The 22,935-nt window shown below is 53.5% G+C and overlaps 1 protein-coding gene across 1 annotated transcript; it reads right to left on the bottom strand.

Moving 5' to 3' along the window:
* Nucleotides 1–2,121: 2,121 nt before the first annotated feature.
* GASK1A (golgi associated kinase 1A) lies at nt 2,122–17,277 on the bottom strand. The gene is made up of 5 exons (XM_008154537.3): nt 17,272–17,277; nt 9,330–10,565; nt 4,014–4,136; nt 3,245–3,348; nt 2,122–2,581 (listed from the first exon to the last, which is right to left on the bottom strand). Exons 1-5 carry the CDS (start codon nt 17,275–17,277, stop codon nt 2,371–2,373), a joined length of 1,680 nt encoding a protein of 559 aa, XP_008152759.2. The 3' UTR covers nt 2,122–2,370.
* Nucleotides 17,278–22,935: the final 5,658 nt, after the last annotated feature.

Here is a 22,935-nt window from a genome sequence, read left to right as displayed (position 1 = left end):
GGAGAGCTTCAAGGGACTTAGTGAGACGTTCCAGTATCTTAGTGGTTTCAGAGTGAATGTAAATACTAGAATAAAGCGTAGGAGATTACTTCAATAATCTTGCAACAGTGACAGCCTTTCTCAGAAGGCATGAAACTCAAGAGTACTCCAAGCGAAAGGAAAATAGATTTGACTCCATGAAAATTAAAATTTTCCACTTGCCAAAAGGCACCATAAACAAAGTCAAGAGACAAGTGAGAAGCTAGAAAAAAATATTTACAACATAACTAAAGAGGAAAAGATTGACTATGCTAATGAGATTCAAAGATCTAACAAATTAACAAGGAAAGAACAAACATCTCAAGAGAAAAAGGCGCTCACAGAAAATCAAATACAAATAACTACTAAATAATTGGAAAGATAACCTCATTAGTGATTAAGGAAATGCAGTTTTAGAAGTAGGTTTCCCTGCCTGGCTAGCGTGGCTCAATGGTTGAGCATTGATCTATGAACCACAGTTTGATTCCTAGTCAGGGCACATGCCCGGGTTGTGGGCTCGATCCCCAGTGTGGGCATACAGGAGGCAGCCAAACAATGATTCTCTCATTGATATTTCTATCTCTCTCTCTCCCTTTCCCTTCAAACTTTGTTTTTATTCAACTGATAGGGAAACCTACTTTTATCTTTTATAATTTTAAAAAATATATGTATTTTTATGGAGCCACCTAGTGTTCATCCTAATGAGAACAGCTAAGTAAACATGGCACATCCCTGCCTTGGAATTCCGTGCAGTCATCAATATGACCTGGGTCAACCCTGGTGGCTGGTACGGAATGTAGAAAACAGAGTCAAGTAAAAGCAGTGAGCTGACAAACATAGATGATCCTATCCTATATAATAAAAGCCTAATATGCTAAGTGTCCGGTTGGCCCGTTGTCTGTTAAACCAATCAAAGCATAATATGTTAATGATATGCTAAGGCCACTCAACTGCTTGCTATGACGTGCACTGACCATCAGGGGGCAGATGCTCCAACTGGTAGGTTAGCTTGCTGCTGTGGTCTGGCCAATCAGGACTGAGCGAGATGGGCCAAACACACCCTGGAGCCCTCCCGCAGTCCCTCCCTGGGTGGCCAACCTCCTGCATCCCTCCCTGGCCCAGATCGTGCACCAGTGGGGTCCTTTGGCCTGGCCTGTGCCCTCTCACAATCCAGGACCCCTCAGGGGATGTCGGAGAGCCCGTTTCGGCCCAAAGGTGGAACAACTGGTCACTATGACACGCATTGACCACCAGGAGGCAGACGCTCAATGCAGGAGCTGCCCCCTGGTGGTCAGTGTGCTCCCACAGGGGACACACCACTCAGCCTGAAGCCGGGCCGCCAGCTGGCAAGCGCAGTGGCGGCGACAGTGCTAAGGGTGTTTGACTGACGGCTTAGGCCCACTCCCCATGGAAGGTTGGCCAGCCGGGAAGGGAACACAGGAGGACTCCCGGGCGTGTCTGGCCCATCTCACTCAGTCCTGATCAGCTGGACCCCAGCAGCAAGCTAACTACCGGTCGGAGCATCTTCCCCCTGGTGGTCATAGCAAGTGGTTGAGTAGCCTTAGCATATCATTAGCATATTACGCTTTGATTGGTTGAATGGCCTACCAGATGACCAGACACTTACCATATTAGGCTTTTATTATATAGGATTTGTATGCAGTGTGAGTGTAAATAAAAATACAAACACACACATCTCTAGGGAATTTCATGTTTTATCTTATGTGTTTTACTATTAGTTATGAATTTGGTTTTGGGGAGCATGTATTACTTTTATAATCCTTAAACCAAAAACATAACTGAATAAGAATTGAACATCTAACGCCTATAAAGACAAAATGCTTAGTGTTTCATTTCTTAGACCTGAGTTGACTTTCAGCCCAGGCAGTTCCAAGCAATGAGTATAACCCATGAAGACCCTTTATCTCATATATGTGTGTGGGCATGTACACATGCCACACACACCTACACACATCTACACACACTCATACATACATACAGACACACACTTGTCCAGCTCTGCATATGCATGTGGGACGCATAATTTTATGGTATATGGAATAGTTCATAGAACATTCTTGAATGTCTTTATTGGTGCAAGGAAGTACATAACCATTGCCAAGAAGGCAGAAAAGAATGTGGTGAGACTGAAAGCCCAGCGCCCCTACCAAGTCCATGCAGGTGGCATAGCCCAGGGCATCCATGCTGCCCTTCTGGCTCTGGCTTTTTCCATTTGTCTTCAAGATGGGCGAACCCAAGGACATGTGGCCATCAGCACGGGTGCTCATCCAACCAGGTCGTGCTGTGAGCCCCCCACCAGTGAGGTGAGAGCCCTCCTGGGCAGTGTGGGGCTCATGGGTCCTCGTCCCTGAAGACTGTCAGGTTGTGCTTCCAGATGTGTCCCAGAAGGACCTGCCCTCGCCGCTCCAGGGTCTGGAGAGCCTGCTTCAGGCCCCGTCTCCCACCGTGGCTTTCCCAGAACACCGGGTCCGCCTGCAGTGACTGGAGCAGCATATTCCGTAGACACCCTGACTGGAGAACCTTCACGACGGACTCGGGAAACCTGGACGAAAGTGCCCGAAGGTCAGCAGAGAAAGGAAACGCAAAAGTGATCTCAGGGAGTTTCTGAGCAAGGTGAAGCCGGAAGGCCAGAACTTGCACAGCCGGGAACCCTGGACCCAAGGGCCGCACCCTGGATGACCTGTTACCAGGGACTCTTCCACGCTGAGCTGAGAGCAGGCAGGGATGAAGCTTTCAGGTGCTCCCATCCCAGAGCGAAGCCAGGCCAGTCAACTCTGCCCTTCCGGGGACAATGCCTGCTGCTCTGCTGGCAAATGCCAGAGTCCTAGGAAGGCTGAGCTGCCTGCCAAGACTGAGCAGGAAGACAGGCTGCCAGGCTGCCAGGCTGCCAGGCTACCCCCACCCATCTAGGGTAAAGGAAGGGCTAGCCTGCCTCTACCCTAGTAGAGCAACTGATGTCCTGTGGGCCAGGAGGCTCTCTGGACACTGGGGGTGGGGCACTCCATCCAGGAGTTGAAGGGCCTGCTGGCTGTATACCTCTCAGCTTTCCCAGGTCCCCACACCCCTCCCAAGGCTCAGATCTAACAGCTTTTGTCTGATGGCAGACTGTGGACTTGTCCAGAGCCCCGATTTAAGGTCCCATGGTCTCCAGCAGGGCCATCAAGCCTCAGTCCCTGAACCTCCACCCAACACCTTTGACCCTCACCCATCTATGCCCTCCAGCAGCCGGAAGTTCAGCCGGTCCTCAGGGTGCTGAAGGTTGCCGGCGTTATCGATGTAGACCAGGTGAGATGGATCGCTGCTCCGGACCTCAGGGGAGAAGATGGGCAGAGACAGAGCTGGGGGGGGGTGCAGCCTAGCTGGCGCCCAGGGACTGCGTCAGGGTGAGGGCGCTCGGGGGCCCTGAGCTGTCAGTCCCACTATCCACCTGCTACTTGCCAGATGGTCCCCAGGTGCTGAGCAGTCAGCTGACCGTGCGGACACTGCTCAGTGCTTCCAAGCATCCTCTCAGTGAGCCCTCCCAGCACCCTGAGAAGGGGGCCACCAGCGTGAGCCCCCTTTTACAGAAACAGGCACAGAGAAGTGAAGTAATTTGCACAAGGCCCCACTGCTAATAAATAGCTGGCTGGTTCAAACCCGGGCCAGGCCACAGCGCCATCCTGTGGAATTGCAAGGCAGAGGGACTGAGTCCTGCTCTGGTGGCCAGAGGGGTGAGGAGCATGGGTGAGAATGGGGCAGGTGCACAGCTAAGCTGCCCGCAGGACTGCAGGATGTATGGCACGTGTAGAGGCTCACACACACAGCTCACCGTGCCCCCAACACCTGGGCCCAGTTTTACGTATTATTCAAACCAAGGGTTCTGCTGCTAAAAGGAACAGGATTGGGAACCCCTGGACCACACGATCCCAGAACCTCAGTAACAGCATCTTCGGAAGGAGGCGGGAAGACCGGAGTCAGGGTGATGAGGGACATACCAGGATGTGGACCAGTCGCAGCTCGCCCGGGTTTGCGCATTTCTCCCGGAGCCCCTCTTCCACGCAGGGCTCCGAGGGCTCAGGTTCAAAGCCACAGCAGTAGCGATCCAGGCGGTCATGGACCTGCGGGGACACCCCTCCTCTGAGGGCGGGTGGCACAGCACCCAGGCCGCCTGGCCCCTGAGCCACACGCTGGGGGCAGTCCTCCGTGGCTCTGTGGCTGGCCTCCGGCTCCTCATGGGGCTTCTGCCCTGCCCCTCTGGCCGGCGGCCCACCCTGCACACTACGCTCAGGCCAGCAGGGATGTCCAGCCGCACCCACCGCTTCATCCGCAGCTGCTCCTGCGCTCTGGCCTGAGGTCTCAGGGTCTGATGCTGAACGCGTGTCCACTTGGGAGGCCACACATGGCTCCAGGCCATTCTCTGCAGATTTCCACTTGCTGCAGAGTCTATTTCCAGAGAAAGCTACAAGGAATACTGGCCCGTGTGACACGTGTATCGCTGGCTTCCCCAAATCTCCACCCATTTAGTGTCTAACAGGAAGGGTCTGGCCGGGCCCAGTCGCCAGTTTGATTATTGAGCCACACCATCTGGTTATTTTTTTCCACTTAAAAGAAATTCCGTTAAACAACAGCAGACTAGCAGCCAACAAAACCAAGTTCAAATTTCATTTCCACAGCCCTTCAGGATTTGATTCTTTCCCCCCTTTTTGAAAAAATGAGGAGCTACCAAAAAAAAAAAAAAAAAAAAAATCCTTCGCTGTTCTAATTTTCTGACCAACCTACCAATGTTGCATAATCATGATGTGAACCGAAGTTTTTGTTTAGTTGAACTTAAGCCGTTTGCAAAGCCCTTACTCTGTGCCACGTACCACTCTGAGTGCTTTACACACCATTAACCCCTCCCAGCAGCCAGGAGGTCGATCTGTTATTATCCCCATTTCAAGGGTGGGGAAACTGAGTCACGGGGGCTGGGTAATGTGCGATGTCTGACAGTGTGCAAGTGGTGGAGTCTAGACCAGGCAGTCTGGCTCTGATGGCTGAGTTAGAATGTGGCAGGCACCTGTTTTCTGGCATCAGTTGATGGCAAAAGTGTAGGTGATCCCAGCACCCAACACATGGTGCAGCCCAGCCAGGGACTCAGCCGAAGTTTTGGGGTGGAAGAATGAATGGATGAAGTAAATGGCTGGCTGGCAGCAGGAAAGATCTAGAGGGGGCTTCACATGAGGACTGTGATCACAGAAAGCCTGCCCATCACGCACCTCCCTGCCCAGGGCGCCATCACCAGAAGGCTTCAGGGGGAGGCCTGGCTCTGTGGTCTCCAAACAGGACAATACACTGCAGTCTTCCAGGAGGGATACCAGGCCCAGCTGGGGAGGAGGCGCGGTCTGGAGGGAGCCCAGCACAGGGCACGAGGGGTGGCCACGTCCTCTAACTGACCCACCAGGCTCCTAGGCCGGGACCGGTTCTTCCGCCAGGGTCTGACCTGGGTCTGGTGGATTCCAGAAGAACCGCTGGCTGTCCCTGGTGGCCCATGCCCCTCTCCCCGCATCCCCGACCCGCATCCATTAAAACATGAATCCTCCACAGCAAAAACTGTAGACCTTGTCCCAAGTCTGCAGAAACAAGTCATAGTCGTCATGCCATTAATATTTACCATCGCTCTGGCGGCACCAGCAATGTCATGAGGTAGGAGAAAGAAAGAAGAGGTGATTGGAAGATATTCATTACAGATAAAATGATGGTGAACTTGGAAAGCCAAGGACAAAGCAAACATCTGTTAGCAGGTGGCCAAACGAAGTTAGCAGGTGGCCAGTAACCAAACTAATACACAGAAATAATAGCCTCCACACAGAGCTATCAGCCAGCACCTATAAAGGAGGAGAAAGGTCACGTTTTCGATGGCCACAGAAGACGAAATACCCAGGAATAACCAAACATAAAATCGAGGACCCAGCTGAAGGAAACATCAAGATACTTTTGGGAGCGTGAATGAAGGGAGAGACATATCCTACTCTTGGCTGGAAGACTCTACATTTTAGGGTGTAAATTATTTCTGTCTTAGTTCACACAAACTTAATTTGATTCCAATAAAATCCCAAAAGGACTTGGGAAGGAGAAGGAAGTAACAAGCTGACTCTTAAGTTTCATGAGAATAGTATGCAAGGATATGGGGAAATTATAAGAAAGAGCAATGAGAAAGACCACACCCTGCTAGTTAGTAACATAAATGATGAAGCACAGTAATTAAAACAGTGTGATTCTGGCATATAAATAGACCCTTTACTGGAACAGAAAAGAGTCCAGAAATAGACCTACGTACATATGGAACCTGGCAACACTGCAGACTGGGGGAAAGATGGATTATTCAGCAAATGGTGCTGGGACATGTGGGTTGCCATTTGAGGGGGGGAAAAAATCACCGTTTTGTACCTTATCTTTTGCTCCAAGTAACTTCCAGATAGATCAAAGATATATGAAAACACATGGGAGAACTTTCAAAACAGCCTGGAAATGAGGACGGCCATCTATAATAATGAAAGCATAATATGCTAATTAGACCGGACATCCTTCCAGATGTCCTTCTTCCAGACAAAGCTGCAGCGGGTGGGGGCTGAAGCAGAGGTGGCAGAGGCCCCCGGCCGCCGCTGTAGCTGGCAGGGGCTGGGGCCAAGGCCCTTGCACGAATTTCGTGCATCGGGCCTCTAGTTTGAAGTATAATATACTAACCTAGAAGTTATAAAAGAACAGCTCAAAAATATACAAATTTTAAAAATTTCTGCCCGGCAGTGTCTGGGAACCCTATGGATTGTATGTGTGGGTGTGTGGCTATAGCACATGTGAGCTTATAAGGTGTATGTATAAGTGTGCATTTGTTTGAGATGTTGTGACTGATTTGATGATTGTCCAAGAGATATTTTCTCCTTTCCGCCTTCACCTCTGGGCAGAGTGTGCTTCCCTTCCCTGACAATGGGCGTGGCCACTCACTTGCTTTGGCCAAAGGAGGGTGAGTAGAGGCCTTAAATGTGCTCCTGCAGTTTGGTTGAGCTCTTGGGCTTGTTCCCTTCCCCGTGAGAGGGTTGTCCAGGTGGTACTGCGCCTGCAGCCTGGGCTCCAGAAGGAGACGTGAAGAGCAGTCCTGAACCCACCCACAGTTGGAGCCAAGTTCAGCTGAGCCCCACTGACCCACAGACCCCGGAGCCAGACACGGAGAGCTGGTGTGTTAAGCTGTTGAGTTTGGGAGAGTTTTGTTACACAGCATTATCTCTACAATCACTAATGCAGAGTGCTATGTGGGATTTGAAAAGCACAGGACTTGTGGGGGTATAGAAATGTGTATGTGTGCAGTTCTTGTGTATTCTGTGTCCAGGTAAACGGTATGTTGTGATACACACACACAGAAAAACAAGGGTTTGTACTGGATCAAACAAAACAAAGGAGCAAGCATACCACAAAATGGGCTGTATGTGGAGTCTGTTCCCAACTCCCGGTCAGAAGGTACCTCCGGTTCCTGTGCTGGGAAACCCACGGCCCCGCCTCTCTCCACTTGCCAGTGGTTTCTAGGAAGGCAGCACCAGCCAGAAAGGAGTACTGGACTTGACCAGTCTTCAGCAGACCAGGGAAAAGGTGGCACGCGGCCAGCCGAGTCGCATCTGACCACACACCCAACCTGTGTGTGCTTTGGCGGCTGAGACTTCCATCCCCACAGCAGGCCTTGGCAGCGGAGGGAGGTCCCACACCGCGGCCCCAGGGCACAGACAGAGGGCCTCTGTGTGAGCAGAAAGCTGCCGTGTGCACATCAGCTGGACCGGGGCTTTGCGCGGAGGTGCCCCGATCTCAAGGGCATCCCTGCAAAGGTCCCCTTTTCCTGCCCTCAGTCATGGCCAGGTGACTAGTGATGCTGATTGAGAGGGTGAGCTCTGGAGTCAGACCGTCCAGGCTGCGTCTCCGCTCCTCCAGCCATGACCTTGGGCAAGTAACGTCACCGCTCTGGGCCTCAATTTCTCCACTTTAACAGAGATAAATGTAGTATCTCACCCATAAGCTTTCCATGAAGACTGGATGAACCAATTCCTGACAAGTGTCAGGGGCAGTGCCTGCTCATTCTTGAGCATGTGCCTCCACCAGGCACTGCCTTAAGTAAGGATCTCCTGGGCAGAAACCTCACAGGTCAGTGTTAGCATCTGGGATAGACCGAGACAAGGATTCAAGTGAAAGCAGTTGATCTGTGAACTAATCCCAAAACCCAAGCAGGGGACGAGACACAGGGAGGCCAGCTGTGACCACTGCAGGTACCTGGGGCGCAATCCCACTAGGCAACTCTGAGAAACATGGAATATGCACCACAGCGCGACCCCAGACCAGACAGGAAATAGCTGATGCCCACAGTCCCCCAGTTACCCCTGTGCCCTGACTGAGGGTCCCCAGAACTCCAGCCTGTTCCCCAGGGTCCCCATTAACTCCAGGCTACCTGCTGGCACAGCAGGGACCTCAGCTGCCCTCTGGCTTCCTCCTCTCTTCAGTGCCCAGGCTTGACCTGTATCACCCATCTCTCTCTCTCTCTCTCTCTCTCTCTCTCTCTCTCTCATTTTTTAAATTACACAATCACGTCGAGTCCTTGCCGAGTCTTGACCTGTATCACCCATTTCTCTCTCTCTCTCTCTCTCTCTCTCTCTCTCTCTCTCTCTCTCTCTCTCATTTTTTAAATTACACAATCATGTCGAGTCCTTGCCGAGTCACGGATATAATGTTATAAACAGTCATGTGCTGGTAAATGTTTAACTCCCCGGGAGGAGGGGGCCCTTATGCCGCACGTGCTGACTCTCATGGTGTAAACGGCCCCACCCTGGCCAATCCGAGCTGCCAACACGACTGACAGCGGAGCTGACGGGAGACGAGCCACCGCTACACAGTATTTCCCAGACACGCAAATAGCCTCAAGAGCACAGATAACAGGGAAAATGTGGTGCGAGAACTAGGAAGTAATGGGTTCTGAATATCTACTACCTTTGTTGCTAATTATTACATTGTTAGTTTATCTAATTTATTTTTTTTCCTCTTTTGTTTTGTTTTCTTGTTTATAATTAAATTTTTTAAATGCCTGTGTTTCACAACCAGCTCACAAAACTCCTGAAAATGTGAACCATCAGCTCTCATGAGCTGCCACTCGCCATTCCGGCACTCGGAACTGGAGGAATAAGCCCCGAGGCTGGAAAATAACAAAAACAGGTGCCCGGTGCTCAAACGACAAGGCTGGGGGCAGTCACCATCCGCCCCCACTTCTGCTGCCCTCCAGGACTCGGCCCGGCCCCACATACCTGGAGCAGGAAGTCGAAGAGAGCCAGGCGTGCCCACTCGGCGTGGTGGATGCCCAGGCAGGGCGCCTGGCCCGGCCCCCTGCAGCCACGCGCCAGCAGGGCCTGGTACTGCAGCCAGCCCAGGGCCAGAGAGTTCTGGTCATTGTCCGGGTCACCCAGGTGCTGCACGTCAGGTGCCCACCAGATGACGGGCCTGGCGCCCCCGTCCGTGTAGCGGTAGGGCAGCAGGGGGCTGTGGAAGCGCCGGGCCACGGCCGGCAGGCTCCGGCGCAGCCCCAGCACGCGGTCCACGTGGAAGGACAGGACCTCGGCCAGGTCCCCGGGCCTCTTGATCAGGCCGCAGAGTCCCTGGGAGCAGAGTCCGCTGAGCCCAGGAGAGGAGTCCAGAAGGGCACCCTCAGCGGAGAAGCCGACCTGCAGCACCTGCCCGTGGCCGGGGACCCTGGCTTTGCCCACCACCTCCCCCTGGGCCAACAGCCGGAGGATCTGCACATCGTGTTCTGTGAACCACGGGGGCACCAGACCATCGGTCCCCGAGCCGGTCAATAGCCCAGGGGTCTCGGGGGCACACCACATGGATCCCTGCAGCTCCCCGACGGAGCCAGGCCACCGACGAGTCCCTGTGGCCGGGGTGGGATCCCCTGCTGGCTGCCCACCCGTCAAGGCGCTGCTCTCAGCCCCTGGCAGAGCCCTGCCTCTCCCTGGCTGGGGCTGCAGGGTCGGGCCAGCAGCAGATCTCTGGTGCCCTGTGACAGGGCTGACCAGGGCCCTCGTGTCACTCTGTGCCTCCTGGATAGGACCATCCTCCCAAGGGGGTCGCAGGTCTTTGGCTCCTGGACTCCTGACCTCATCCTCCCTCAGGGGCACAAGACGCAGGGTACTGAGTCTCAAAGCAATGTCCCTCTTGACCCGCCCCACATGCCTGCTGTCCCCTCCAGGGGACCTGCTGCTGTCCACTCTCCTCCGGTGGCCTTGCTCCTCAGTGCACCCCGGGACGGAACTCGTGGGCAGGGCCCAGCCTCTCCAGAAACGCAGGTTCCTTGTCCACTGCCTCCAGCGAGAGCGCAGAGCCTGCGGGGCGTGGGGGGCGGGGGTGCCGGTGACCCCCTGGGGCTCCACGGCGGCTTGAGGCTGTGCGGGGAAACGGGTGACAGCCATCACAGACAGGGTCATCAGGAGGCAGAATGCCATGACCAGCCGCCTCTTGCCACGCAGCTTTCTCCAGACCCAAGGTGCCTGCGGGGGCGGGGGGGGGGGGTAGAAAAAGAAAGTGTGAGACCTGGGGTAACATCAGCCCAACCCACAAAATGATGGGGCTGCGGAAGGGAGGCCCATCCTGGATCCCTGAGAGGGAAAGGCAGAGCCCAGGCCAGTGGCACCCAACCGCCTTGAAGAGAGGTGGGCACCTCGGCCGGCACCCCTGCTTCAAAGCTTGGCTGGCCTGTGTCCAGGGCAGCCTTGGCAATGCCTGCAGGCAGACATGGGCTTCCCCCTGGAATACACCGCCATCTGACACTGGTCACCAAGCACCATAAGTCTCTTCCACATCTGTCCCCACCGCTGAGTGCCGGCCCGCTCTTGATCTCCGTGGGAGTCCCGGGGCCACTCTTCGGGCCTCTAGTTCCCACAAACACACTCTTCCCTCTCCCAGGGGCACAGGGCTGCTCAGCTACGGATGACTCTGCCCAGCCTCCCTGCAGCCAGGGGTGGCCACGTGACTAAGTCCTTGTCCATGGCAGGAGTCCTTGCCTGCCCCTCTTGCTCAAAAGGAAGGGGCTGCCAACCACCTGCTCTGCACCTGTTGGCAAGGACACACCCTGGGGCAGTGATTTTCAACACGTGGTCCCGGGACCATCAGCATCAGCATCACCTGGGAACTTGTCAGAAAGGCAGATTCGCAGGCCCCAACCCAGAACGACTCGATCAAAACAGGGGCCCAGAAATCTGCGTTTTTACAAGCTCTCCAGGTGACTAATGCTCGGGCACCGTGGAGTCACCAGAAGGAAGGAGCTGGGGAGCCTGCAGGACCCATGGGACAGGGCTACCAAGAGCCGTTTGAGCCACTGTGTTGCAGTCAGAATTTATTCATTTTATTACCTATTCAACTTAAGACAGAAGTCAGTTCTATTTTTAATACGTTGAGAAACCTCCATGCTGTCTCCCATAGTGGCTGTACCAATTTCTCAGTCTACTACAGGTGGCAATTACTTTTAGCATAAAGGAGGTGACTAGCCCAGCCGGTGTGGCTCAGTGGTTGAGTGTCAACCTAGGAACCAGGAGGTCACGGTTCGATTCCCGGTCAGGGCACATGCCCAGGTTGCAGGTTCGATCCCTAGTAGGGGGTGTGCAGGAGGCAGCCAATCAATGATTCTCTCTCATCATTGATGTTTCTGTCTCTCTCCCTCTCCCTTCCTCTCTGAAATCAATTAAAAATAAATAAATGAAGGAGGCGATTAAGCCACAGCTTGCTTTGGTTGACATGACAACATGTCCCGAGGCTGTTTCCATCTCTACCTTTTTCCATGTAAAGTCACTTAACTGCTACACAGTGGTTCACAGGGGGACTGTGCCACAACCCTTTACCCATTCCTCTACAGGAAGGGTCTTTAGATCATTTCCCATTTTTATTACAGCCAAGAACTCAGCACTGAAGATCCTGTCCACGCAGCTCCGGGGGAAATGGTGAGGATGTCTATAGAGGAGACCCCAAAGGGTGACGTGCTGGGCCGCACTCCTTCTCATTGATGTTACCTTTTCACCGCATGTCGGTGAGCATCTCCTTTCATCCCCACAAGAACCTAAGGAAGTGGGATCACAGCATCCCTCTTTTACAGATGAGAAGGCCGCCACGGGCAGAGCGCTAAGATGTGCCCAGGCTCACACAGCTGGCGAGAATGCCAAAGTTTTACGTTAAAACTAAAAGGAGAAATGGCCACTGACAAAGACTCTGGGTGTTGTTTTCTTCCTTCTAAAAAGGAAAATACGTTTTCAAGTTGGATTCGTCAGCTGTATTCTCAAATTTTTGGATACCATTATGGGGAAAGAAATCATCTTTTTAAAATGTCTCAAGGAAACAAAACGTTTGGATCCCTCGCTATGCCTTCTTGGCTTCAGACAACCTGGAGGAGTTGGCAAGTGCGCAGCTGTGCCGAGAGAGAGGTTCAAAGGGCCCTGAGCAGATGTCCCCGCAGGGCCACCCAAGTAAAGCTTTGAGGAAAGAAAGGCAGCTTTGATCAAATTGGGGGAAGGGGGGAGATCCTCTGAAGAGAACTATTCGGCTGAATAATGAAGAGTACATGAGAGGAAGGAGAAAGGAGATGACGCACTGTAGACTAGAAAGTTTGCTGGTGGGACCCAGCTGGACCGGCCTGCCTCAGCGTGTGCCCTGGTCAAACAATAGGGCGGCTCAATGGTTGGTGAGGGATGGTAACTAGATTTAGAGTGGTGAACACTATGTAGTGTAGACAGGTATTGAATTACAATGGCACCTGAAAAATTACATAACAACAAGGCAAATTAGTCATAGAGAGCAGCGTCCTCCCCTTGACTAACAAGGGTGTGAGTCTGTCACTACCGATGGGGCTCAGGCTGTGGTGACAAGGATAGGGCAACCTGGTCACAGACAAACCCATGAACCAGGGGCCCCATAAGATAGGCAGATGGCATGTGGAGAGGACGCCAGAGAGGTCTTCTGAGAAGGACTTGAAGAAAAATCCCAACACACACCGGGGGCCTTTGCACAGGGACAGTTTGAGAGACAAGGACACTTGAAGGAAAGGACTCGAGTACCGTTTGTCCTGCAGCTGCCAGCGGGACACGTTGCCTCACGTCTGAAGGGTAACAGGGAAAGGACCTCAGCCCTTTGCAGCTCCTTCTGCTTTGGGAAATCCCCGCCAGGATCGTGCCTCTCTTTGGGGCACTAGCCGTCCTTCCCCGGACCACCTCCCAGATCACCCTGCGGCTTTTCTCAATGCCCAGATGTCAAAAAAGATGGCCAAACCTGGGCCTCCACTCATCGGCCAGGAAGGACGGGATAGCGTGCTGGGCAGCGAAGGGGGTTCTTAAGGACAGAAAAACGTCCTTCTTCAAAGTGAAAATCTCTTTTCATCTCCTCCTCCCCCTTCCTGAACTGCCCCTGCCAATGCTATCCTTGGCACAGCTGAGGAAAAGCATTTTGAACAGGCAAAGACACCACAGATATTTGGCCTTGGGGGTTTATGGCAGAGGCGGGCCTGAAGGTCCAGGGCAGGGTAATTGGCAGTTCCGCTAGGTTCAGCTTTCCATCTCCCTTCTCCCCAAGCGATGCGACCCTGGCTGTCTGGCCGGGTTCTAGCATAACTTCAGGGCCGCGGTCACCTTGTGACATGATGGAAACTTCCTTGTTGCACAAATGGCAACAGCGGGTGTTGGGGGTGTTAATGGAGACCACGTGACATCTTAGAAAGCAATGGCTCTCAGTCTGGAGGAGAAAAGAAACAGGGAGAAGACCCCCAGGGAACACCAGCTATGAAAACAATCAAGAGAAGAACGTTACATTTAGAGATCGCAGAAATTGGATCCAGAGTGAATTCTCCACACCCTCCTGAGAATAAGAAAAGCAATTCGAGAAATTATTTCGGCAAAGCCTCGGCCAAAGTAAAAGTGATCTCTTCAAAAACAGCAATAGGAATGGAAATGTTAACTCTCTCAGCCCACTTTTCTGCCTTTTACTTAGAACATGACATGCTCCGAGGTGCCTTCACACTTGGGGATTAGGACACAGGACTCCTTCCAGCAAGGAGCTGGGGCTGGAGGGGACAAGGGAGGGACTGGGCAGAGGTACCCACTTTTGAGTCTAGCTCTGTAAGACTCATTTCGGACTTCTGGCTCCCAGAACTGTAAGAGGACAAATTCCTGTTGTTTTAAGCCATCAAGTTCGTAGCCATTTGTTAGACCGGCAATAGGAGACTACTGGCCACATAAATACAAAAAGTACTGGTGACCCAGAGTCCCCCAACGCTGGGGCTGTAATGACCTGTCCCCTTATTGTCTTCTCCTCCTCTAATTTCTCACTGAGGCTCCTGGCAAAATGAGGCATTCCTGGAAGTCAGCAGCTGCAGGCCCCCGCCCCCCCCATACACACCTCGAATCTCAGCTCTCCTCTTTCAAAAGGGGTGAAGGCAGTCCATGGCATTTCCCTGTCTCTGCTCTGTCTTGAGTAAATAAGCAAGCACTGTCTCCCCGTCCATACACTTGGCAAGGGCTGCGCGAGCACACTGACACAGACCAATATTTCATAGCTCTGGCTCCGTCTCCTCTGGCCTCCTGCCCTGGTCCAGCTGGATGGGGCCACGCGCTCCTCGGATTAAGTTGCATCAGTGTTAGAAGGAATGGTCCCTGACCCCGGATCGTACATCACCAAGTTCCACCAAGGAAAGGAGCTGGGAGGGTTACACTCGGCTCCTCTGTGTCGTGAAGTGAAGTTGGCCCAGCACTTGACCCTCTCCCTCCTGTGACAGGCATCTCCTGGGTCCTCGACAGGGCACGGCGGTGCCACGGGGTCCAAAAGAATGAGGTTTTCCTTCCCCGTCTTCAAGACAATGTTCATCTGAGTTCAGGAAATGGGTCCAGGGCAAGACTTTAAAAGGCAAAACTAGCAAGGAGGAGAAATGAGTCTCCAGTGTCTTCCAGACCGCATCCTGCCCCCAAATACAATGAAAGCCAAATTGTCCTTAACTGCAGCCACTTGTTGGATGACCTGACAGTGGGTCTCCTGGGCGCAGCACTCTAAACCAACAAGTGCAAGAAGGAACGGATTTAAAGGACGACCGTGCTTTTCCTGTTTGCATTCCTGAGGCCCTCAGCTCCCCAGACGTGTTACAGGGAGCGTTACAGAGGGTTAGACGGAGGAAACGAGGAAACGTCTGTCTTCTGACCACCTGGGGCCTGTGGGAGGGGAGGGTGCTGGCTTGTAGGGAGGCACCAGTGTGCCCCAGGTGGTCCAGAACACAGAGTGCGTGTTGGCAGGGAGTTGAGGTGATCTCAAAATGCAGCAACAGCCCTAGCTGGCTTGGCTCAGTGGATAGAGCATCGGCCTGCAGACTAAAGGGTCCCAGTTAGATTCCGGTCAAGGGCATATGCCCAGGTTGCGGGATAGATCCCCAGTGTGGGGCGTGCAGGAGGCAGCCAATCAATGATTCTCTCTCATCATTGGTGCTTATCTCTCTCTCCCTTCTCTCTTCCTGTCTGAAATCAATTAAAAAATATATATATTTTTAAAAAATGCAGCAACAGGCACACTGCCTTCCAAACTGGCCTCACCCCCAACACCCTCACCCCACCCCACCCTTCGGTGACATTTTCTAAGTAAAGTCCCTGCACAGGGATCCTTGTCTGAAGATCAGCTTCCGGGGAAGCCAGCGGAAGATGTCACCTTCCAGGGCAGTCATGCGAATTACATGAGATAACATGTCTAGTGCTGACAGTTATTCCAGACTCAGAGTAGATGCTCAGTAAACGACATTTAGAAGGAGGTGGCGGCGGCGGAGGGCTCCTCCCTGGGTGGAGTCGTGTGCGGGACAGCTGGGAGATGAATCTGCAGAGTGAGGCTCAGAGCTGCCCCTGGCTGAGAACCCCAGGACGTGCACTTTTGGAAAAGAATGTGCTGTTTTCCCATCTGAAGACTCTCCCCATCTCTGCGAACCCAGATCTATCTATCCCGCTCTCCCCCACTCTCTCAAGCAAACAGCAGCCTGCACGCGCAACACCTGCCACTTGACAAAAAGAATAGTCAGGGCAGGAGGGAGCCCTGCTGAGCACGGAGCAGAGGCCAGCAGGGAGACCAGCAGGATCTGCTGAGGGCCTGCCCACCCTCAGACCCCGGCAATTTGATCCCAGACCCCTTCGCCCATCCCCAGACACAATCACACAAAACTATCTTCCTGTGACTCTGCTAAAGGGAGTGGCAGGGGGTCACCCAAGGTCAGGGTCTCAGTGGGTGGAGAGTGGGCAGGAAGAAAAACTTCTGCATCACGGACACCAAGCAAAGCACCATGGCTTGTGGGGCTGCCCATCACAGGGCCGCCAGCCCCACCGCGGAGTGGACAGTGTCCAGTGTCCAGCCCACGTCCCAGCCTCGGCACCGGCTCACTGCTCGGCACACGGAGGGAGTGTGGAGTGTGTGCTTCTGCACAAGGCCCTCGGCGCGTGCAGCGGCCAGGTCTCTGCTCCAAGGACAGAGTAACCTACTTGTCATCAGAGAAACAAACAGCCTCTGGAGGTTTGTGCACATTCCCTGGAGAGGCCACAAGTCCTCAGGCCCAGTGTGGATGGCCCACAGCCCACAGACACAGGCTCGGCAAGGGCCTGAGCACCCCACATCCCAACAGTCCCAGAGGGCCCCACTAGTCCCCAACGGAAAGATGAGCCCCCGGCACAAATCTATCTGCTCACCACAACCTTTCTCCAGACCCTCAGCTGGCTGCCAGAGGAGGCGGGGCCAGAGGAGGCAGCAGCTCACCCGGCTTTTCCAGGGCCACCAGCCCATTAACGCTGAGCTCAGAGCCAGGCTGTCTGAATATTGATTCCAGCTCCGCTGCGTCCTTGCTGTGTGACCTTGGGCCTCGGTTTCCTCATCTGTACAATGGTGATAAGAACAGTACCTCCCTCCTAGGAGGGTCCATTCATTAGTTCATGGAGCTATTCCTGAGCCAAGCACTGCTCCAGGCAGGACAGCTACATCGAACACAAAAGGGACAAAAGTCACTCCCCTTATGCAGGGGACAGTCTGGTGGGAAAAGAATGTGACTTGTCACTCATAAAAACAAACCACTCCACTAAGGGAGTTTTGTGAGCTGTTGTAGGTAAAGCATTCAAAACAGAGCCTGGCATAGAGTTGGGTTCCATTAGTGTTGCTGTTACTACTACGATGGTGGTAATTTTCTGACAACGCACACGGGGTTACCTCCATCCCGTCGTCGTAGGGCTCCTGGGACCCTAGAGATGGGCCTGGGAATCCTCTGCTCCCTAGACAGGAGGGAGTTAACCATTGTGTTCTTTGTCTCTCTCTCCTCCCCACCCCACCCCCCGCTCCCCATTTACTGGTTGTGGGGCTCCAGTCTCCACGCTGATTATACGTTGGGGCAGCCCTGCTGGCCCCAAGAGCCCTCTCCGTACCCATGACTGAATCACCATCTTGTTCCAGCGCACAGAGCACCAGTGTGGGAACACCGCAGAGAGAAGGAATTCTGGAGACCCTGTCATTTGTTGGAAATTTCCTCTGGTTGCCTTTTATTAACAGCCTTACATTTTGGTCTCGGGCTCGGGGAGGGAGGGAGTGGAAACTGCTGCAGAAAAAAAGTTAAGCACGTTCCCTCTGGGCTGTTCCAGCCTTCCAGAGATTTCTACTCTCTGGCCACTCAGGTCCTGCTAACACTCCTGTGGCTCGTGCCTACATTCATCATCGAGGAAATGCCGCATTTCCGTCAGAGATCCGTGCCCACAAAGGTGGAACTCTTCTTCAACCAAGTTTACGGCTCCCCCAAATCTTAAAGTCAAGAACCCTTAAGTACTAAACATATCGGGTGACCACTTTGTAAGGTATGTAAGTGTCTAATCGCCCTGTTGTACAACTGAAACTACTATCATGTTGTATCTCAACTGGAAAATAAATTAATTTTTTTAAGATGGAACCCTTGAACTAGGCACATGTCTACATCTATCATTCAATTACATCTTTCTCTAGCTCACCATTGCAGGGATGGTCCGCATGGCTGAAATGAAGGCAGTCCGTTTATAGCACACATCCCCCAATCCAGAACCCCTTTTCCTGGGAGCTACCCCCCAACTCATGCTCCCCCTGATGCTCCCCTGCAGGATCCTACTAACTGTCCTAGAGGCCCCGTTGCTGCATCTCCAGCCCTGTCTGTTGTCCAGGGGCCATGTAATCCCAGCTCCCATTAATTGAACACTTACTACGTGCCGATGACTATTGTACGAGGCGCTTTGTGCTCATTGCAGCATGGAACACACCCACCCACAAGAGGGCAGTGTTATCTTCATGGGGGACCTGCGGCTGCCAGGTTAAAGGTTCACTGACTTGCCCGAGGTAGGAAGCAGCTTGAATCCAGTTCAGATGACCACTCACCCTCTGAAGTGTTCGTGCTTTAAAACTGTACCGAGTCAGGTGCTGTGACAATTACAGTTTAAACCCAGTCACCCTGGGCCACTGCCAGGGAGATGCGTGAGTGTGAACGAGCAGCCGGGAACCTTTCCTGACTGCCACTGAAGTGACTAAACAGGGTGGCATTGCCCAGTCAGCCATCCGCACCCGCCCCTGCACCCCACCAAAGAGAAGATTTTAACTCAAGTTGCAAGAGAAAATGCTCTGAAAGAAAGAAATACAATAGCACCTTTGTAGTTGCAATGGGATCTCTAAGGCACCGGGAGAAGTGGGGGTGGTCGGGGCTGGGGATAGAGAGAACTCGCTGGGTGAGCTAACTCAGACCAGAACCTTCAGGCAGTGGCCGGGTATGCGGGGAGAGGGGGAAGGCTTGGGGGTGGGGGGCTGGGGAATGCGAGTGCTGTCCAGGAGGCCACCCACTGCCAACGGCCAGTTCCTGAGCCAGGGTCCAGGTCCCCCAGGAGGTGCACACTGAGCATCTGTGTGGACAGACAACAGAGCCACTCTGTCCAGGAGAAAGAGGCCTGTGTGTCCCGCCCACCCACCTCCCAGCACAGGGATGGACATCCCAATGGCCCATTCACGGGCCATCCCAGCCTCCAGTCCTCAAACCAGCTGCAGTTTTCCCCTCTACTGGACCCAGGCGTCCTGACAGTGTGACCCAAAGTCCCACCCAGCCTGGCTTCCGTCCTTCCACCCACCAAACACTCCTGCTTCGGAGCAGGGTGCTGGGACCCCCACCCCGCAGCTGCTCTGTGGGTCATCCGATTACCCTTGCGGCTGGGCTTCATTCATCTCCTTTGGGGAAACGGATGAAACGGATGAAGGCAGCTGTGGATCCTGCACTTTTTGAAATCGTGACCCTTTGATCAAGTTACAGGTTTGGATCTTCCCTTTCCACTCAAACATGTCACCAAGCATTTAAAAGTCCTAAAGCCACTTTTTAAGTCCTTGACAGAATGTCTTGAGAACTCCCCAGTGCCGGGTGCACTGAAGTCACCTCACAGCAGCGGTGCAAAGCCAGTCTGGACAGAGGCAAGGCCCGCGCTGGACAAGCCCAGTCTGCCCTGCTGATGTGCTCCCTGGCAGGAGCGCAGGGCCCACCGTCGGCCTTCACCAGCCAGGCCGGCGGGAAACGTCCCTGCTCTGCGGAGACCCAGCTCAGAGCCCCTGCCCAGTGCAGCCTCTCAGGCTGGGAGGACCCGTCTGCCCCGGTGCAGGTGCCCACCGGCGGGGGCCGGTCCTCTCTGTCCAAGCCTCACTCCCCTCACCTCCCATCCACACAGCTCCGGCTCTGGCTTGTCGCTTTTTTCCCTCCCATCCTCCCTTTTAGCCTATCCCCGCTGCTGTCTTTGCCCAGTTTTTTGGCTGATGGTGTTTCTGGAAAAATCCCTACCTGACTTGGCTCCTAAACGTGGAGCCGAGAACCTGCTGCCCAGCCAAGATGGAAGGATCTGAATTCTCCAGATGGTTCTGAAGAGGCTGTTTGCTCATTGCAAGCAAACACCCTCGAAAGCCAAACAAAAACTGCCCACAAGTCAACAGCACGTGACACAGCCCCTTCCCACCGCCACTTAGCAGAAACCCAAGCCCACGGCCGTTGGGGAAGCTGGGCTAGGTGAGGGGGGGCCGCTACAGCCCCTAACCGCCGTCCCGCAGGGGCGGTCAGCTGGGCCTGTGGCCAGGAGGACAGAACCGGTGTGGCTGCGCTGGCTGGCAGAGGGCACCAGGGACTGCGTGGGGGTGCAGGGCAACGTAACACTGCGAGGTGGCCAGGGCAACGTAACACTGTGGTCATTGAGTATTGCAGCGACATCTATCCATCTCACAATTAGAAAGGCAGAACCAATTCAGAGGATGAAGGGAGAAATGTCAAAGCTTCACCACTGCTCTTAAGAATATCACATATTTATCTGTTTTATAGAATTAAAATGATTGGTACCATTTTCAAATAAGTTGCTTCTATATCATGATTACTTCTAAGTGTGACTAAAGGACACATAGGATACATGAAAGTGAAGATGGAGAGAGAGGAGGAAGGCAGGTACACAAGGAGAGGCCTGTATACCCAGATGCCTGAGCAAGAAACTGAAGTCACTCCTGACCTGCCCTCAGGCCCCCATCTGAGGTCACCAAGGGCTGGAAGTTCTGCCCACATATCCCTCCCAGCTGCTCCCTCTCGCGATGCAAGGCCTGTTCCTCCATCCTGTCCACCAGGATCATTACTGATTGATGGTTCCCCAGACATTCCCCTCCACTCCACTCCCTGCACCACCCCCAACTGCTGTCTAAAATGCAAACAGAACTCCACCTCTTCATGCTTTCTTCTCTCTCTCTCTCTCTCTCTCTCGGTAACAGCACAAATTCCTGGCTGGTTCAGGAGACTACTAGTGCCCAACAGCCAGGCTCTGCCTCCAGCCCCATTTCTAGGAGGTTTCCCCCAACTCCCTCCCAGCCAACTTCTGACGGATCACTTTTGCCTCTAGGGCTTTGCACATGCTGTTCCTTCTGCTAGGCTGCCTTCCCTCTCTTTGTTGTTTTATTATTTTTTAATTTACATACAGTAAAAGTAAAAACTTCCGTGTGCAGTTCTATGAGTCTTAACACATGTATAGATCGGCCACTGCCACCAACCAGCATGTAACAGTCCCATCGCCCCAAAGGCTCCCTTGTACAGCCCCTGTGGTCCCATCCTACACTTTCCTTTTCCAGACGTCACATAAACAGAATCACCCTGTACGGAACCCCCGGGATTGAGATCTTCCCCTCAACATGATGCCTCTGAGAGTCACCCCACGTACAGTACCTTTTCTCTTTACTGCTGAGCCCATGGTATAGATGGGTCACAGTGTGTTTATCCAGTCCACAGCTGAGGGACATCTGGGTTGTTTCCAGCTTGGGGAAGTGATAAATAAAGCCACTACAAACATTTGGATCCAGGTTCTTGTATAGACATGTTTTCCTTCTTCCTGGGTAAATACATGGGATTGCTGGGCACACAGTAAGTGTATGTTCATCTTCAGAAGAAACTGACAAACTGCTTTCCACGCGGCTGCAAGGCTGTGCGTTGCCACTGAGCGTTCCTGTCGCTCCGCATCCCGGTCAGCACTTGACACTCAGGGTGTTTTGTGTTTGTAGCTATTCCAGTGCATATGTCACGGCTTTTCTTTTCTTCACTTGACAAAATCCAGGCTATCCTGAGACACTCCCTGTCCCCGGTACTGGAGCCTCCGGGGCCCCCTCACTCCTCAGGCTGGGGGCATCCAGCACGAGGATTTCCCTTTCAGAGCACGTAGCTCACGGGAAAGAAACACTTCTTTGTGCTTCCCTCTCCCCTGAACCTACTACCTGCTCCGCCCCACATACACGCCCACACAGGTGCACACAAGCAGCATCACTGACTGCATACGCCTCGGGGGGCAGGGTCTGTGTTATTTTGGGTTGTATCTTCTACCCTAGCACAATGTCTGGCTTAGAGCAGGCATTTTCTGATGGATGGATGGATGGATGGATGGATGGATGGATGGATGGATGGATGGATGGATGGATGGATGGATGGATGGATGGATGGGATGATGGATGGATGGATGAATGAGAAGGCAGCAGGGAGCGAGAGGGAGCACGAATATGCACTCATGCATAGACTGTGAATTCCCCTTTCGTGGCCTTCTAGATGTGCCACTCAAGAGTCCAAAGCCACTGGGAGTAAGACTCACGCCCTGCCCAAAGGAGACACGTGTTCATCAAAACCAGGCAAGGCTTGGAGACCAGCACAAGGCCCCCAATGTTTCCTCATCTCCCTGCACCCCACATCCCCTCTCCCTTCCTTCCACTCTCATCCCTTCACCCTGAATTCACCAGCTGCTACTTAAAGCACCTCCTAGCTTCCTCTCACTGAGCACTTCTGGAGCCATCAGGCCAGGCCCTTGGGAATATGGCCGGACCCCAGGCCACTTCCAGGACCAGGTGTCTGTGCTTGTGTGCAGGACATAGGGGTCCACACAGAGAAGGGCAGCCCAGAGTCACCCACAAACCACCGCTGCATCCTCACTCTCAGGCCTGTAGACGCGGGCCAGTGCAGACACATCCAACAATACAGGGATGGTGCCCCACATGGCCCAGATGGAAGCACATTAGCAGTCACATCAAAAACCATCCAAGCAAAGGCAGCTCAGGAGGCTCAGCACCGGGGCCTCACGGAGACCTGTTCCCACGTTGGTACTGTGCACGGAGAGGGAGGGCTGGAGCTCCGGCCTCCTCCGAGGGGTTTGTCAGCATCTCTGTGCCCCCCCCCCCCCGCCGAAGCACATTTCTCCCACTGGCCCCTGAAACAGCCAAGGCACTCATTTCTTTGTGAGGCCAATCCCCCCTCCACCCCCACTTCCAATACACTGTTTTAGGACCAACTCCTGCTTGGTGTGGTTGGGCCAGCGGATTGTTTAAAAC

This window comes from Eptesicus fuscus, chromosome 18 (assembly GCF_027574615.1).
Source record: "Eptesicus fuscus isolate TK198812 chromosome 18, DD_ASM_mEF_20220401, whole genome shotgun sequence".
Lineage (NCBI taxonomy): Eukaryota > Metazoa > Chordata > Mammalia > Chiroptera > Vespertilionidae > Eptesicus > Eptesicus fuscus.
The sequence above is the reverse complement of the archived record's forward strand: the minus strand, read 5'-3'. Positions and strand labels throughout refer to the sequence as shown.

Coding starts and splice junctions, on each gene's coding strand:
- GASK1A (XM_008154537.3), bottom strand. Junction 4,137..9,329: donor TCTTCGACTTCCTGCTCCAG/GTATGTGGGGCC, acceptor GTGTCCCCGCAG/GTCCATGACCGCCTGGATCG. Junction 2,582..3,244: donor CTGCTGGAGGGCATAGATGG/GTGAGGGTCAAA, acceptor ACTTTCGTCCAG/GTTTCCCGAGTCCGTCGTGA.